This window comes from Leptonotus elevatus, chromosome 5 (assembly GCF_054856555.1).
Source record: "Leptonotus elevatus isolate MCC_2025b chromosome 5, RoL_Lele_1.0, whole genome shotgun sequence".
NCBI lineage: Eukaryota > Metazoa > Chordata > Actinopteri > Syngnathiformes > Syngnathidae > Leptonotus > Leptonotus elevatus.
Window position 1 is genome coordinate 12,812,338 of NC_141243.1, and position 16,680 is coordinate 12,829,017.

Sequence of the window (16,680 nt, forward strand, 5' to 3'; positions counted from 1 at the left end):
TCCACTTAAAAAAGACATATGATAATTGAAACGAAAAGAAAAAAATCCAAATACTAAATTCTAAAAATTAAAATTGAAAGACTACCAAAGGAAACATTTTAATTGTAAAATTTCACTGAGGAAAAAAAAAAAAGCTTTACAAAACAAAAATGTGGGGGGAAAAATAAAGAATAAGCAGAAATCCCAAACCCCACCTGTGATTTGAGCTGTCCCATGCGTCTGTTTCGAGACTGCTCAATGGATTTGAGCATCTCCGACTTTCTCTCCTGCAGGGTCTCGAACAGGCAGTCAAAGTGCTCGATGGCCTGACGCTCTGCCAGCTGTCCATTTTCCTTTGGGGCAAACGTGAAATATTACTAACAAAAAACAAAATTCATCCGGTCAGGCACCATCCAAATAAATGTTTACAGTAAATGTCATCGTAAATTGTTGCCCAACAAAACAAAAATCTACAATTAACAATTGTCTCAACTGGCATTAAATGAGAGGAAAAAACATCATCCTTGCAGCTAGAACCAATAATAGATGTGTTTTATAACACTGAGCGCTTTTGTTTGAACAGAGGCTGTTGTTGTTGTTGTCTTTGAACAACAGCTGCTACCCAGTTTGTCAAGATAAAACACTCGGGACGTAGGACCGTGACGTGGTTTAGAGCATAGGTGTCAAACTCCGGTCCTCGAGGGCCGCAGTCCTGCAGCTTTTGGAGGTTTCCCTCTTCCAACACAAGCTGATTCCAATCAGCACGATCGTTATCAGGCTTATGCAGAGCTTGCTGATGAGCTGATCATATATCAGCTGTGTTGGAGAACGGAAACATCCAAAACCTGCAGGACTGCGGGCTGTCCAGGACCAGTTTGACGCCTATGGTTTAGAGGAACCCAATCTGCAGTTTCCTTGTTTGTGTGGATTACCTTAATGAACCTGAATATACTTAACACATACAAGTAGCCAAATAGAGATTGCTATTCAACTCAACGGACAGGTTTTCAAACAAGCCACACATATATTGTTCTCAAACATTTGAATACTTCTCCATTCTGCGTCAGGCCAGTTATACAGAACAGGGACATATGGGGGGGGAGAAAATTGCATATGATGAGGCCGTGTAAAATGGGCTTTTGGTACTACTTGCCAAAGCGTTAAATTGCTAGATCGACTTTGTCCCCTCACGTCAATTCCATGACAGTGCAAATTACTGTATATAGAAGAATGACATCGAAAAAAAGTCGTAAAATGCCAGCTTTTGGAGTTTCTAAAACTACCTCCAAAGGTTGAAAAATTGCCAAAAAATAACTTATTCCTCCCCATACTGTGTCAGTGCCATTTACCGGTACACAAATGCCACATTCTAGCAGGTCGGCTTTCAACATGCGGTGTGAAAGGTCTGTAATATCTTCTGGGTTAACCCAAAAATGGAAATAAAAAAAATACAGTTTCTTTCATTGCCTTTATTGTCAGGCTTTTGTTTGTGTACCTCTGTCTGACTGATGAGCTGCTCCAGTCCAGTAATTTGAGCCTTGACTTGGTCCTCTTTGCTGATGAGATAATGGATACTCTTGGCCAGCTTCTCCTGTGAGAGGACAGATGAAGACACAGCAGATTTTCAGGTGGCCTATATTCACACACACAGCAGACACTTGAATCGGTACACCCACACACTATAATCTGCATACCGATGCGTTTGTACGGAAACACATCGACATGATGCTGAATTTTGTCTCCCAGCGACCGAAACTTGAAGCAGGGCCAAAATGATACATCTTATCCACAGTTTGAAAACACAAAGAACATCTACAGTCATGGGGGACTAACGCCTGCATCCAATATTAACCGCCTACACTCAGCCGATTGGATTTCAGATTCTGCTCGGCTGACAAGTCTAAACTCATTTTATGTTCAACGCGCTCTGCAGTTCGGTGTTCCCCAAATACATATGATTAATCCTTCACATCCCTATTATAGTTATATAGTACAGATTTTTTTTTTTTTTTAAGTAATACATTTGGGTGTTTTTTTTTAAACTCATTCACTGCCATTGACGGGTATAGATGTCAAAAATTAATTTGAACTATTTCTATTAGTTTAGTATTTTTTCCCACTTTTGTTAACAAGAGTATGAAAACCTAGAAACAAATATTGTACATTTAGAACAGATATAAAATTTGTGATTAATTGTGAGTTAACTAGTGAAGTCATGCGATTAATCACGAAAAAAGATTACGCCCCTAATTTTTAATAATCTTTTCTTCTTTTTTTTAAAGAAAAAAGAAAAGATTATTAAAAATTAGGGGCGTAAGGCGATTACATTTTTTAATCCTAATTAATTGCAAGACTTCATTAGTTAACTCATTATTAATCACAAATTTTATAAGTTTTAAATATTTAATAATTAAAAAATTAAATCTAGGTTTTCATACTCTTGTTAACAAAAGTGGGAAAAAATGTTAAACTAAGAAATAGTTCAAATTAATTTTATTTTACATCTAAAGCCGTCAATGGCAGTGAATGAGTTAATAGTATACTTACTTGAATGCCCTCAGCAGAAGGAAAGGAGAGCAGTTTATTAAATGAGCACACTGGCTGCTGTCGGCCATGCCAACAAACAGACAATCCATTTTATGCTGGCAAACTTTTGTCTTCAATAGGTTTAAAAAAATAAATTAAAAAAAAGTGTGTTAGAAACTTTATATGTCTTTAAAAGCATTTGGGATGGATAATACCATGTATGGCCGACGGGGCTTACAGTATGTTCCCCACCCCCGGTGTTAAAACCATTAAAACCTGTTCATCCAGGTTCTCTTGTCAAATTCTTTGAAGTGACGCTAAGCACTACGGAAAGGAAAACTTTCATGTGATTGGAAGCCTCGTGCGAGTTCCGTACCTTGAGGATCTTGTAGGCGTTGCTCATGGACGTGACCTTGTGGTTGGCGTGCGTGCCTCCAAGCTTGCACAGGTGGCACACGGGCCGCCGGCACACCTCACAGTACATGTTGACCTTCTCCATCTCGTGCTCAGGACACATCAGAACCTATGAAATTAGACACAACATGACTAAGTAAAAAAATAATAATAATAAAAAAGTTGAAGTGAAACAGGAAAAGGCCCTAGACTTCCAGAAAGCATCGAGACAAGTTCCATGATCCACATCTTAAAATAGAAACTCAATTCGTCACTCAACAAACACCAAAAAGAGAAGTGATTTGTTTCATCTATGTTGTCTTAGTAGCGTGAGAAACAGGCACTTAAAATTCAGACAAAAACAGACAAAAATTCTTCCACCCATGCATCAACTTTCATTACTGCTTATGAGCATTTTCAACAACAGAAAGGAATGAGTGTCAGTTGTTGTCCCGACTCGGGTGGACACAAATTCATCTTTTTACAATCTACTTCATTGATTACTTTGGTAATCTTATCACTTCAACTTACTTTTTTGTCAACAAATACTAAATTCATGTTTAAAGGGAAGTTAACCTTTAACATTTCTTGACAATAATATTATATGTAACCTCCCTAGTCTAAACATGACATTCTGATTAATACCGCAATACGAGTTATGCAGCAAAATCCAGCCATTTTTATCCATCTCAGAGGGCGGCCATTTTGCCACTTGCTGTCGACTGAAGATGACATCACAGTTGCTCAGGCAACGGCCAATCCCAACAGCCAATCACAGCTCACCTGTTTTCTGATGCTGAGCTGTGATTGGTTGTTTACCTGAGACATTAGCAACTGTGATGTCATCTTCACTCGACAGCAAGTGGCAAAACGGCCTCCTTCTGATATTGATTAAAAACTGCTGGATTTTGCTACCTAACTCATATTCCACTAATGCACTATTAACCACAGTACTATATTTAGACTAGCGGGGCTGCATATTACATTATTGTCAAGACATTTTGGGGAGGTCCTTCCCCTTTAAACAAAGCTTTTAGCACCATTTCGTGGCATCTGTGGACTCTAGATGAGTTTTTGTACATGAAAAATAATAAAGTTCTAACATTAATTCTGGACAAAATATTAACTTTTTACAGCTGAAAATGGCTTAATGAGTCCAGTATCCCTTTAAAGCATATTTGTCAGTACTTACCTTGGGCCTAAAGTTGGTGGTGGGTCCCACATACTCGTGCTGGGCCTTGGGCGTGCCCCAGGGGTGGTGCATCTTGAAGCACTCGTTGCAGTAGCTGGCCTTGCAGTCCATGCAGCTCTTGGTGGCCTCTTGCTGCTGCGTAGGCTTGCAGATGTTGCACATGATGGCGACGGCGGCGCGGGCCGCCTGCCGGTAGCGCTCCACGATGCTCTCCAGGGTGAAGTTGCGGAAGAGCATGCTGATGCCGCGCTCACCCAGGTCGATGTCGTGCTGGCAGCCCGGGCACGGGATGGTGGTGACCCGGTGTGTCACGGAGCCTCGGCGCCAGCCCGGAGATGAGATGGAGCCTGAGGGGGGAGGGTGTGAAGTTAGAAAACGTCACGTAGGGCTTTGTATTCGCAGCCTTTAGTGTTTTGTTTGGGATTTTGTCTGAGGCCCTACTTGTGAATACTGTCATTCCTAAAAATAAAAAAAAAATAAAAAAGTGGTCAACTCACTAAATATAAATCGTCGCCAGCCTCAAATAGACATCTACATTTAGTAATAGATGCTAGGGCTGCTCGATTATGAAGAAAATATTCATCACGATTAATTTAGTAATAATAAAAAATAAAATCACGATTAGGACGATCATTTGTTTTTTGGTACAAAACAAGAAAATATTTAAACTTAAACATTTATTTGAAACACTAAGTATGAAAGTTTCTTTTGGACCAAACAAGGTTTAGAATAAATAAAAAGTGCAAATATAAACATTTAACTCATTCAAACCCCAAAATGTATAAATATGTTTTTAATACTTTGTCCTGCACTCCCAAAAATGTATATGTTTATTTATTTTTTTAATGTTAGAGCATACAGAAGGCTTCTGACAAAGAGGTCGCTTAAAGCAATGGTAGTTATTACAAAAAATGGCCAGCAGGTGAGATCAGCCAGGGCCATGTTGCAACAAGCTCTTTTCCCCAGTGTTTTCAACAGGTTTGTGAATAATGATTAGATTTCTCTTCTTTCATCAGGAAAAAGATGAAAGAAGAGACTCTAATTACTTTCTTTTGGCAGGTTCCTTGTTTTCATAGCAATAGAACAGAATATTCTTTGGACCTTGTAAAATCAGTCAAAATCCAGTAAAACAGGCAGGAGCGAAGAGGGTTGCTTCAGTGAAAATGGCTGGGAGTGAATGAGTTAAACATCTCAAAATTTGTATTATTAATATTTTATTTACGATTATGCCAATTTTGTAATTGTGGAGTGTAATACTTGAAATTGTACTTCAATTAATTGCGAAGCCCTACATTTTGCCACACGATCACTTTCAAGCCCATTTAAAAACAGTTTCTAACAAAAACCACAGAAATCCGGCACGTAAACCGCCTCAAGTTGTAAATTCATTCATTTCACAGTATAAAGATGATCTTAATTTGGAGACTGCATCTGAATGACAGTTAGCGTCAGACTCCAAAGCAGACCCTCCAAAATGTTGCGTTCATGGCATCCAGAGCTTGCTCTTTCTCTGCATTTCTCCTTTTGATTAAACGCCACTTTCACGTGACATTGTAAAACGCCAAATTCTCAAGAAATTTCAATATTTCAAACATTGTTATTAGGTCCTAAAATGCTATCTCTCCGTGTTGTTTTCCATGGCACCATTAGGTGGTCAAAATGACTCGTAATCACATAATCACAAATAGGGCCTCAGCATGGTCTCCTCACTACGGGCTTTCAATATCCACAATGACTATTGACTACTGCTCCTCACATACGTGGATGCATGTAACAGAAGCACAACACAATGCATCATATCAATCAAGCAGCCGTCACTCATGGGTCCGGGGGGAGGAGGCACTATCTTCGGACCACTGTGGCTCATTAAGATGACAAGCAGTCATATGTGGGATAAGAAAATGGGATTTTCTAATATTTTTTTTTTTACATTGCAAATCATTCAACATCCACAACAGTGGTAGACAGTAAGTGCTGATAGCGAGCTGGACCAGGGGACATCCAGTGTTTGAATGGCATACAAGACAGCAAAAGTGGTCCAATTCATAGTTCACTCAAATCCCAGCAATGTAAGAACAACTTGCAAGTTGACCAGTGTGACAAAAGGATTGTCTTCCACTGTATAAAATTATTTATCCTTGAATTATTATGTAACTAACTATGTAACTAAATTTTGTCCAGTTGGCACACAAACACTTACTGTACTTCCACATATACAAAAAAAGTCCTCCTAAAGCGACAGTGCTTTCAAGAGTTTTTTTTCTTTCTCCCCACTCCACAATACTGTGCTTGTTACCGATGCCGCAGCATCCTAACAAGTGAGGTGCAGACACATCACGGTCACAAAAGCAGTGAGGACGGACACAAAAAAAACACTCAACAACACACTCAAAGCCAGCAAACTGAAGTGACAACGCAGCAAACAAACAAAACGAAAAAACACATCGACAAGAATATTGCTTCACGTTTTTGGGGCACAGGAGAAGTGAGGAGTGCTGGATTTATCTCAGTATTTCCGCTTCGTTTCCGAGGACCTGAAAATTCAATCAAACACTCCTCAGGTGAGGAAAAAAAAACACAGTGGAAGGGGGGAAGAGGGGGGCAGTGGGAGGAGCGACAAACATGTGTGAACTATGTTGTTAAGGTGATGAAGCGTGACAGTTTGAGAGCTCCGGGCTAACGCGGTTGCGAGAGGGCAACCGCCGATCATGACAAACTCAATATGATGATGAGCATGAGAGGGCCGTCCGTACGACAAGTGACCCGGGCCCTGCAGCGACAGTGCTTCTGCTTGTACAATCCGAAGGGATGATTCTGATGTCTTCTAACAGCGTGCCAGATATAATCTCGTCAGTGTCAAGAGGTTGTGACAATATTGGCAAGTTATGAACTCCTGTTTCCATATTTAAAAAGTGCCATTGAGCAAGGACTTCTGCATGGATGTAGATTGGCTTCCCGTGGCTAATGTCATGTTCTTCACTATATAAAATGTTAGGGATAATTGCAATTTATATATATATATATTTTTTTTTTCCAAAGGTTTTATTTTTTTAGCTCCTCCATTTTTTTTCTGATCATGAAGAATGCTCACTAGCATCCAAAGCGCAATTAAATATTGGCAACAGCACCATCTTACAAACACTCGCTTGCCGCCGCCTTCTTTTTTTCTATCTTACTTGGCTTGCAGTGATAATTCTTCCTCAGCAAGCGCTAAATGATTAGCAGCTGTTTTGTGTGTATTTAATGGCGCGAGGTGACGAGAAACAGAGAGAGTCGGGGGCCCTGAAGGCATCGCTGTCAATAAGAGCAAGAATCTGGGCGGGTCTAAACGCTAGTGCATTACATGTCAGGCATCTCCGTTTCAACACAAACCTACTATCGTTGTTTAAGTGAGATTTTTCATGTCATTATTGACATAGTAAACAGTAGGATAGATACTGTTAGCATTGAAACCGTTAACTGATTTTTTACTAACGTTTGAACCTGATCTCCAACCATTTAATCTAATCATCCTAGCTACATAGAAGATAGAATTGGCTTCTTCTCCTCCACTTGCTTGGCAGTTGCCAACCACATTGTAACACAATACTGCCACCTACATAACCGGAGTGAAATATTAGCAACCGTGACTAACGACGTTAGTTTACGAGCTTGGCATTTTTCCTCACCGTCATTAAACAGTCGTATTTCTTGTGCTAGATGACTTTCTCTCTTTTGCTGTCCAATAAAAAAAATATATAACATTTACATAGAGTTCCTACCATGGTGACAGTGGAGTCTATCACTAACTTGGTAGTAAAGTAGCGACCGTTTGTAATCTTGAAAAGTTTAAAAGGTAAAACCGACAGTCGCTAACACCCCTTTTCGTTTTCACAGTACCAGTTAGGCTCAGTTTTATAAGTATTGAACACATCAGTCAGAAACAGGACACTATTTTCCAGTAATGAGACAAATTTTGCGAAGTTGAGAATGTGAAGTATAATATTGTAAGGTCCATAGCTAAGCCAAATAAGGCAAGTTACATACTTACAGTTTATCATTTGAATGTTTCATATTTTTGCCGTAGAAGTGTTTTTCACAGAAATGTTTATTTACTTTTCCTTAATTAGTTCTGGTTACATTGCTGCCATAAAAACATAAATCAGTCATAATCTGGGGCCGATTATTGGCGCGGATATTCAGCATTTTGACGAATATTGGCATCGGCCATTTTGGAGAATCATACGGCCGATAACAGATCCATTTTTTAAAAAGTGTTAACTTCAGGGAACTAATTATTACAATTTTCAGAGATGCTGCTGACCCTGGGAACTCTCAGCATCTTCTGTTTTTGTTTAAAATTAAAACTAAGATCAATAACATTTTAATACTTGAGCCATTTTGAAATGTTGGAAAACTTTATTTCCTGTAGAAAACAATAGGGAGCTATTTACTCAGGTTTATATTTAACTTTTGAAGACATCCTACTACACCTTTTGTTCGATTTTTAAAACAAAGATGTCTATTGACTAAGATGTATTTATTTTTCTACTCTAACCGTGTATCTGACATTTCTATTGGGCCTTGGTGGAGATCAATGCTCTACAGATTACTGCTGTCATTTAATTGTTCATTTAAGGTGCACTTTTGAGTGCAAATAGTACAAACCAAGTGTCAAAAATGACCTGTAATCATAAACAAAATACAGTATCTCCTATCTACTGTGAGTTTGCTGTTGTGTTTGGAAGTGACAACAAGGCTAAAACAAAAAAGGTGGGGACTAGCGGAGAGGTAGCACTCAAGCTAGGGTTTCACAAAAGAGGGTCCCACTGGCGACACTGTACTCACTACTACAGTTACTGAACAGCCGGAGGCCGCGTCTACCTCGACTTCCGAGCGACCTTCGCACTGTGGCTGCAAGCAATTGACAAAAAAAAGAGGTGACAATAAAATATGAAACAAAAGCATGAGTGTGTGTGATCATGTAATCATGAAAACAACAGTCAGTGACAAGCAAGTGGTTAATAAATAAACATAAGAGTGTAATGTAGCTGAGATTGGAATACAATAAACAGATGATTGAATACAGTGAGTAAGACTCTTAACGTGGAAAGTGCATCCAGAAAGTATTATCCATGTTTTGTTGACGTGACAAACTTATTTGAAAAAGGGCTAATCATTTTGAAAATGGTAGTGTGCCAATGGTCCTAATCCAACCTGATTGAGTTTGAGCGGTGTTGCCAAGAGGAATGGGCAAAAAAAAAGAAGCCCAAAGATAGGTGCGCCGGGCTTGTGGCATCATATTTTTTAGGGCCGGTAAATGCTTTCATGTTGTCATTATGGTGCGTTTGTGTGCGAGGAACTTAGAGGAAATAGCTGTAATATAAAATAAAACAAAACAAAAAGGGAAGCCCTGTGAATACTTTCCGGATGCGCGGTTTTTAATACTCACAGAGCATTTCAATAGGTACACCTCTAAAGTTGTATCAAAATGTCTGACCGCGATGTCATTACAAGGTACAGGTGTACCTAATGAAGTGTCCATCGAGTGCATCTTGAACACAAGTCCATGCAAAACAAACACTTCAATACAAAAAAATGCATCACATTAGTGGTGTTAATATCAAGATGGTCAGCAGGACATACATATATACGTGTGCAGTGGACATACAAATTCTTTTTTTTCTAACTTAGAATATTTGTTTTTTGGGGGGAGGGCAACCTCGCTTTTGTGGAAAACGCTTACTGGCAGTTTATCATTACTTATTCAAGAAGTTTTTGTTTTATTTTTTTTCTCCAATGCAGTTGAATGAGCGTAAATTAGATTTTTATTGACACCCCAATGAAGTGAATGAATAAAAAAATAAAAAAAGAAGAAGAAAAGATTAAAAAATTGGGGCGTCAGGTGATTACAATTTTAATCGGAATTAATTGCATGACTTTACTAGTTAATTCACGATTAATCACAAATTGTATATCTGTTCTGAATGTACAATTAAAAAAAATCTAGCTTTTCATACTCTTGTTATCAAAAGAGGGGAAAAAATGGTAAACTAATAGAAGTAGTTCAAATGAATTTTTTACATTTTTTGCCATCCAAGGGGCTTAATTGGCAAGCCTTCGTGTGCCATGTTGGTCATCTTTAGACACGAGATTGTGGAGGACCACGAACGACAAGTAAAATGTCTTCCCGGCACAGTGAGGCCTCACACTGATAATAAACAAACAGCCAGCAGGTCCCCTTCCATTCTTCGCCTTCCACTAATCTCTCATTCATTCCTTACGGGGCAGCCAGTGTTGCCATAGCAACCGACCATCCGAGTGGCGGCGGCGGCCGACTTGTTCTTTCGGAGAGGTAACGAGCTCGTAAGTTGCCGCCCTTAAAAAACAAGATGCACTGTGTGCTTTTGTAATCATCTTATTAAAAGGTACGGAACGCGCATTTGTAATCCTTGCTAGAATGTTTACAGCTTTCTAATGCTGTAGCTCGACGCGCTTGTTCATAGCTTACATACAGGGGAGTTGTCCGACCGAGCACATAGAGGGGGGCTTTCAGCCTGACGGTAGATTTGCTTATTCAAAAGTGGAGGTTTCGGTTTCCCGTGTCAACTCAACACATACGGGTTATAATAAACTCATTCAGCTTGCGTTGGAGTGTCAGGGTGAAGAATGTTCCCAAAGAGACGGGTTTGTCGTTTTTTTTGGAATCTCCTTTCTGCCCAGGACCTCTCATTGCCATAGCAACCACTTGTAGCTTGGTCCAGTAGTGTTATAGTGTGCTGCTGCAGCAAAAGTGGAGACTGCAGAAAAAGACGGCCTCTACCGCAGGAATAGTCAACCATACCCACACTTTCAGTGATCCCTCAGTTCATGTTCTTTGGTTAAAAGTTGTTGGAGGGTAGAGGGGGGGTTCAAAAATTTAGGGGGAAAGCTGGGGGTAAATTTTGTTTCTTCTACGACAGTAGACCCCCACACTCTCGCTGTTCAGCATCCAAAGATTCGCAGATTCAGATTTTTTTTCTAATTAGTTTAATTTTTTTGCCAACCCCCTTTTTTCATGGAAAAGGCATACTGGAGGTGGATCTGTGTTTATTTTTTAATATTTTTGGGGGTTTAGGGTTAAGAAATGTGTGGCCCTGTAATGCCCCCGCCATAATTTAAGTTGCTTATCCCTGCTCTAGAGCTAAGCTAATGTTAGCACGTGTTTGTTTTTCATATTTAGCCTTGTACTTTTACTTTGATATTTATAGTTTTAATCTTGAGTAAAATTGCACACTTGCTTGAGTCTATAAACTACTGAAAACCTAAATCCCAGTTCCCCAATGAAAAAATGCCGTAATTTAGAACATTTACTAGCAGAAAATGAAAAACAGTCCAGTGTTTAAATCTGTTAATTTTTTCCAGAGTTGTAAATCCTCACGTGTTACACTGACCAATTTGCTTGGCCAATGACAGACCAATTTTATTCGAGAAGAGACTAAGGTCAACTGCAACAAAGGCAAGACTATGGACTGCATCATTCGCACCACTAACTTTAACACGTGGTAAATGTTCTCATTTTGATTGGCGCATGCGCAAATAACAAATTTGCTCAACCACTGACCAATGGCTTATGGTACTAGAAAATAGAACTACAAAACGTAACGATAACGGCAATATCGTGATATCGGAATATTAGCACTGCCACAGTATATCGTGGTCGTCATGTCACGATATTAAAAGCAGCATATCTGTCAAAAAGGTCAGGTTGATTTCCATTTGTGCAGTTGTAGCACCATCTGTTGGTTAGTTTTTTTAGTGCAGTTTAATTTCCATAAGGCATGTTTTGGCCCTTCTATGTTTAAATCCATGCTAATCATCAGATGGATGGGAATGTAATATGCTTGTGAATCGAATCAATATGTTGAGGAACTCAATGTGCGTGCATTAGCAAGTAAGTGCGTCAATTGTAAGTGTTATTAGAGATTGTAAGTGGTTTATTTGCATTGCTGTTATGTACAAAAGCACAATATTGTGTGTGTGGGGGGGGGGGTTTAGTATGAGCTCTTTTTTTTTTTTTTTTTACAATATCGTGACCGTTTATTTATACCCCCATCCTCCCCACAATAGCGTAAAAATTATCGTATCGTGAGGTTCATATTGTATTTGGACTGTTGGATATCGTTACATCCCTAGTAGTAACCAACTTTTGCCAATAAATGGACCAATTTTATTCAAGTGCAGGCTAAAGGCCACTGCAGAAAATTGGAGCCTCTGTCGCTAAGCTAATGTTAGCATTTTTTGTTCATTTTAATCAAAAATTAAAAAGTTAAGAGTGACTTTGCTGTTTAAAGGGGGATAAATGGCAACCTTGTCCATTGGCCTGCTCAAGCCAACTTAAGCAGGGAACCTAAAACTGTTTGTGACAAGTTCATCATGCTTAAACCTTTGTTCACTCGTCATTGTTTGTCGATCGCACGGGGTTATTTGACACCCCTGGCTTCCTCAAAAACAGAGCAGTGACGATTCAGACTTGCACTTGCCGAAACTCAGCAGACGCAATGCACGCAAGTGACTCCTACTTCAGAAAATAGACAGGATAGGCGCAAGAAAGGCATGAGTGCCACATTGTCATTAAATCATTTGTGTTCATTAAAAGTAGGACAAGAAGGAGGAGGAGGAGGAGGAGGAGGGCCGCACAACAACGCGTGGCCCACTTTGAGCTCGGCCCTTTGTCTTGATCCTTACACTGGAACCTCTGAAGTCCAACACTTCGAAATGTGACCCACATTTTGGAGAAAACCCCCCCCCCCCCCCCCAAAAAGTCACACAAAAGCCAATGACCACAACGTTTAACCAGCAGCCTAAGAAATCACGTTCTTCATTACTCGTTTGGCAACACCCTTTGGGTATTATGGAGCCGGCTGTACAAAGGGAAGGTGTGAGAAGAAGAACATTAAAAGAGGAAGTCACGTTACAAACGCAGGCATTCGGTCAAGGTTTGCTCCCTTTACTTGACATTACTTAGCAGAATTTTATGTTATACTTCATGACCTTCAGATTACGTTATTTCATATTACATTACGTTAAGCAACGTTTACCTTATCTTACTTTACTTGGCATTAAAGTGACATTCAACTTAAATTCCATGCAACCTTACATTACTTTATTAATTTAAGTTATGCAACTTTAAATTCAGGTTACATGATACCATTTTAAATGACTTCACGCGAAGTGGTTAACTCTGACATTTCCTGTAGAGTTAGTAAAGGTTAATCATTGATCCTGGAACTGATTGATTTACATTATTTTCAATGGGAAAACTTTCGGTGCATGCGACTTCAGATTTCCCACCATGTCATCTCACTAATCGAGCTCAACACATCATCACTCCTGAGTCTCATCTCACACTGACCTGATCGCACCAGCTTGTCCAACCTCTCCATGGAGGGCGAGGGCACGCGGGACCTCGGACTGCCCGGCAACGAGCACTCGGAACCGCCGTCCAAGGAGTCGTCATAGTTGAGCATGAGCAGCTCGCGGACGCATTTGTGACACACACTGTGCTGGCAAGGTAGGATGAGCGGGTGCGTGAAAAGCTCCTTGCAGATGGGGCAGATCAGCTCCCGCTCGATGTTCTTGATGGGAACCTGCGGGCGGTAAATAGACTTTTTAGCTCATATGACATATTTCCCCCCTCATACAATTTTTCTCCATGTACTGTACGTATTTCAACCAATTTTCGACATACAACAGATATTTTACCACATTGTCCCTCATATGGTAGAACTTTACCCAGCTTCATCCACACAGCACTTTTTACCCAATTATCTCACACACAAATTCTGCTTTTTTTTTTTATTGAATTACCTTCCATACATTACTTTTTTCACCAGTTTAGGATTGGCTTTTTACCCAATTTTACTCCAGCTTTACTTATTTTCTCTCTTCTTTTTTTTTACCCCAGCTTTCCTCCATACAGGACAGACTTTATACACCATTTTACACCATTCGGTGCTGCTTTTCAAGTACGAGGATGTTATTGGATGAACATGTGCAATACATGTTTGTTGTTTTTATTAAACCAATTTGAACAGAGATATTTTGTGTGCTTTTCTATCACATAGGTGTGACCATATTGGCAAGCCCGAAGAACACTTGTCGAGCCAGTGTGACAATTAAGTTTCTAGTCTGGTGTGTCTTTAGCGAGGTTCTCGCACATTACATAAGGGAGGCTTAAAGCAACCGGCTAAACATAGACCAAACACACGTGTGTAACGTGTTTTGCTCACGTCTATGACGTGGGTAGCTATTTTCACGACATGAATGGGTCATTTTAATAAAATTTGGGTAATACGTTTTTTTTTCTCAATCGCCAAAACGTTTCAAATAGATAAAAGAAAAGTTGCAACGACAACAGTTCGAATACGAATTTTTACGTGCGAGTTTTTTGTAGAGTAAAACCAACAATGTTAACGTAACGTCTCGCCAAACGTATGCAACTTTTCCCCAAGTGACTTACCGCGTGTGTGCTACTTTGTCGCATCTCCGCAGTCATGGCGAAGGGGATTTCAATTCCCACGCTTATTTAGATAATAAAACAACGATCTTAGTGTCCTAACACAAACGGCAGCTGATGCAGAGTAAAAAAACAAAAACAGCCGTGTGAACTTTTCGTGACAAGGCTGAGAGTGCAGAACCCGTGAATGAGCAGTAGAAGTACCCGACGCTTACTGCGGCTGTGAAGGCAGCACGCGGGGGGAGGGGGAGGCGTGAGAGGATGGGTGGGGGGAATCTCCATGGGAACCACTGTTGCTTTCAAGAGCCTCTCGTAAACTTAATCACCTAGCTCATCAATCTAACAGTCGCATTTTTCTTTCCGTCAAACTGAAACGAACACGGTTTTGTGTAGAAAGTTGAATAAGTAAGATGGCAATTTTAATGGAGTTTGTTTTAAATGGAGTGCTCGCGATAGAGGGGAGAGCTAACGGTTAATGCTAACAATGATGTCTACGTCATGGTCATATAAAGTAAGTTGATTGCTTCCGTAGCGTTACATTTTACAGCCCTGAACTCTTTTTTTTTTTTTCATTTAAAGACTACTCGTGATTTAAAACACTGCTTTGATAACAATGAATTGTTTGTGTGTGTGTGTGTGTGGGGGGGGGGGGAGTTCACAGTTTGACCCTTGCACAGTCTATTTCGACTAGAATAATGCATATACGTAAAGCTAAGAACGTGAGTGACACCCCCCACCCTTCTCATTATCCAGGATCATAAACACCTCAGTTACTGGGTGCCCTAACTCACTGCACAGCTGCTGCTGCCAAGTGTGCCACATACACCACTACATACACGAGAGGAGTGTGCACTCTGCCTGCAGCACTGTGGAACTGCTGTACACACGCACGCACACACACACACGCACCTCATTACAACAGTTTTACTTCAAACCGCCAACACGAGAAATGGCTAAAACAATAGATCTTTAAATAGATCAATATAACTGCAGGAATGGTATCAGGGATGGGCAAACTCGGTCCTGCAGGTTTGGGATGTTTCCCTGCTCCAACACAGCTGATCGAGGATCAGCTCATCAGCAAGCTCCGCATAAGCCTGATAACGATCCTGTTGATTGGAATCAGCTTGAGTTGGAAGAGGGAAAACTCGAAAACCTGCAGGACTTCGGCCCTCGAGGACCGAGTTTGCCCGCCCCCGCCCTAGGAGATAGACAGATATAAAAGGAATACAATACTGTGTAAAAGTTAAAGTCATCATTAGACTTTAAGTGTTATTTCGGTCAGTATTTTAATATGGTACACAAACACATGAGGCATTTTTATAAAATGTATCAAAGATATATATATGTACACATTGTCTACAGTGTATGAAAAACTGTATGCAAAAAAAAAGGTATCTGTGTTGTCATAAAGTGAGTCTATCATTTTCAATGAAGGTACATTGAATTAATTATGAACTGATCAACAGAGAGGCCAAGGACATGAATTTGGCTCAAAGCACAGTAACTGTTTTGCTCCCAAATACTTCTGAAGTCACATCTTACATTTCGGTGCATATGTGACTAGAAGGAAAATATTACTCTATGACTTCAAAATTAAATATGAAAGTAATATTTAAGTGTGACTTTGATTTAAAAAAAAAAAAAAAAAAAAAAACTAAGTTAAGCACATCAAAATTAGCCATCAAGCAATTCCATACTACCTGTACTTGTGTATGGCAGTTTTGTTTTTTTTGATGATTTTTTGAAGATTTTGCTGAGGTCAAGACTGTGTAACCCATCAGAAAATGTCAGCCCCTGCACTGAGCAGCTTCTTACGACTTGGGAATCAGGGATATGATCAGAATTTGGATCTTGACAAATAGCAGAAAGTGGAGGAAACCATTAAATTGTCTTTATTCACAACAGTGTTGAGAAAAATGCTGCCAGTTTAGTTCTAAATTGTTCATTTACATCTTTTCATACTATTCAGAAAAGCTCTACAGCATATAAAACGAATTTATTAGTAGCAGATATCATTTTTAGTATATGCCTCAGGCCATTTAACAATGGACGGCGGGCCACAAATGGCCCCCTGGCCATAGTTTTGATAACTTGTTGTAAGATATGCAAA

General features: G+C 39.8%; 1 protein-coding gene across 6 annotated transcripts in view; it reads right to left on the minus strand.

Annotated features, from left to right (window-relative positions):
- Nucleotides 1-16,680, minus strand: part of trim36 (tripartite motif containing 36) — a 33,710-nt gene that overhangs the window by 12,927 nt on the left and 4,103 nt on the right. For 3 of the 6 annotated variants that reach the window (XM_086075619.1, XM_086075618.1, XM_086075624.1), the window contains 6 exons: nt 13,464-13,698; nt 6,556-6,624; nt 4,091-4,437; nt 2,882-3,028; nt 1,475-1,570; nt 195-332 (listed from right to left, as the gene is read on the minus strand). In XM_086075619.1, coding sequence (XP_085931745.1) covers nt 195-332; nt 1,475-1,570; nt 2,882-3,028; nt 4,091-4,437; nt 6,556-6,624; nt 13,464-13,698 — 1,032 coding nt within the window. Of the gene's footprint in view, nt 1-194; nt 333-1,474; nt 1,571-2,881; nt 3,029-4,090; nt 4,438-6,555; nt 6,625-13,463; nt 13,699-14,570; nt 14,773-16,680 lie in introns of those variants that run through there. The other 3 variants (XM_086075620.1, XM_086075622.1, XM_086075621.1) reach the window with 3 other exon arrangements.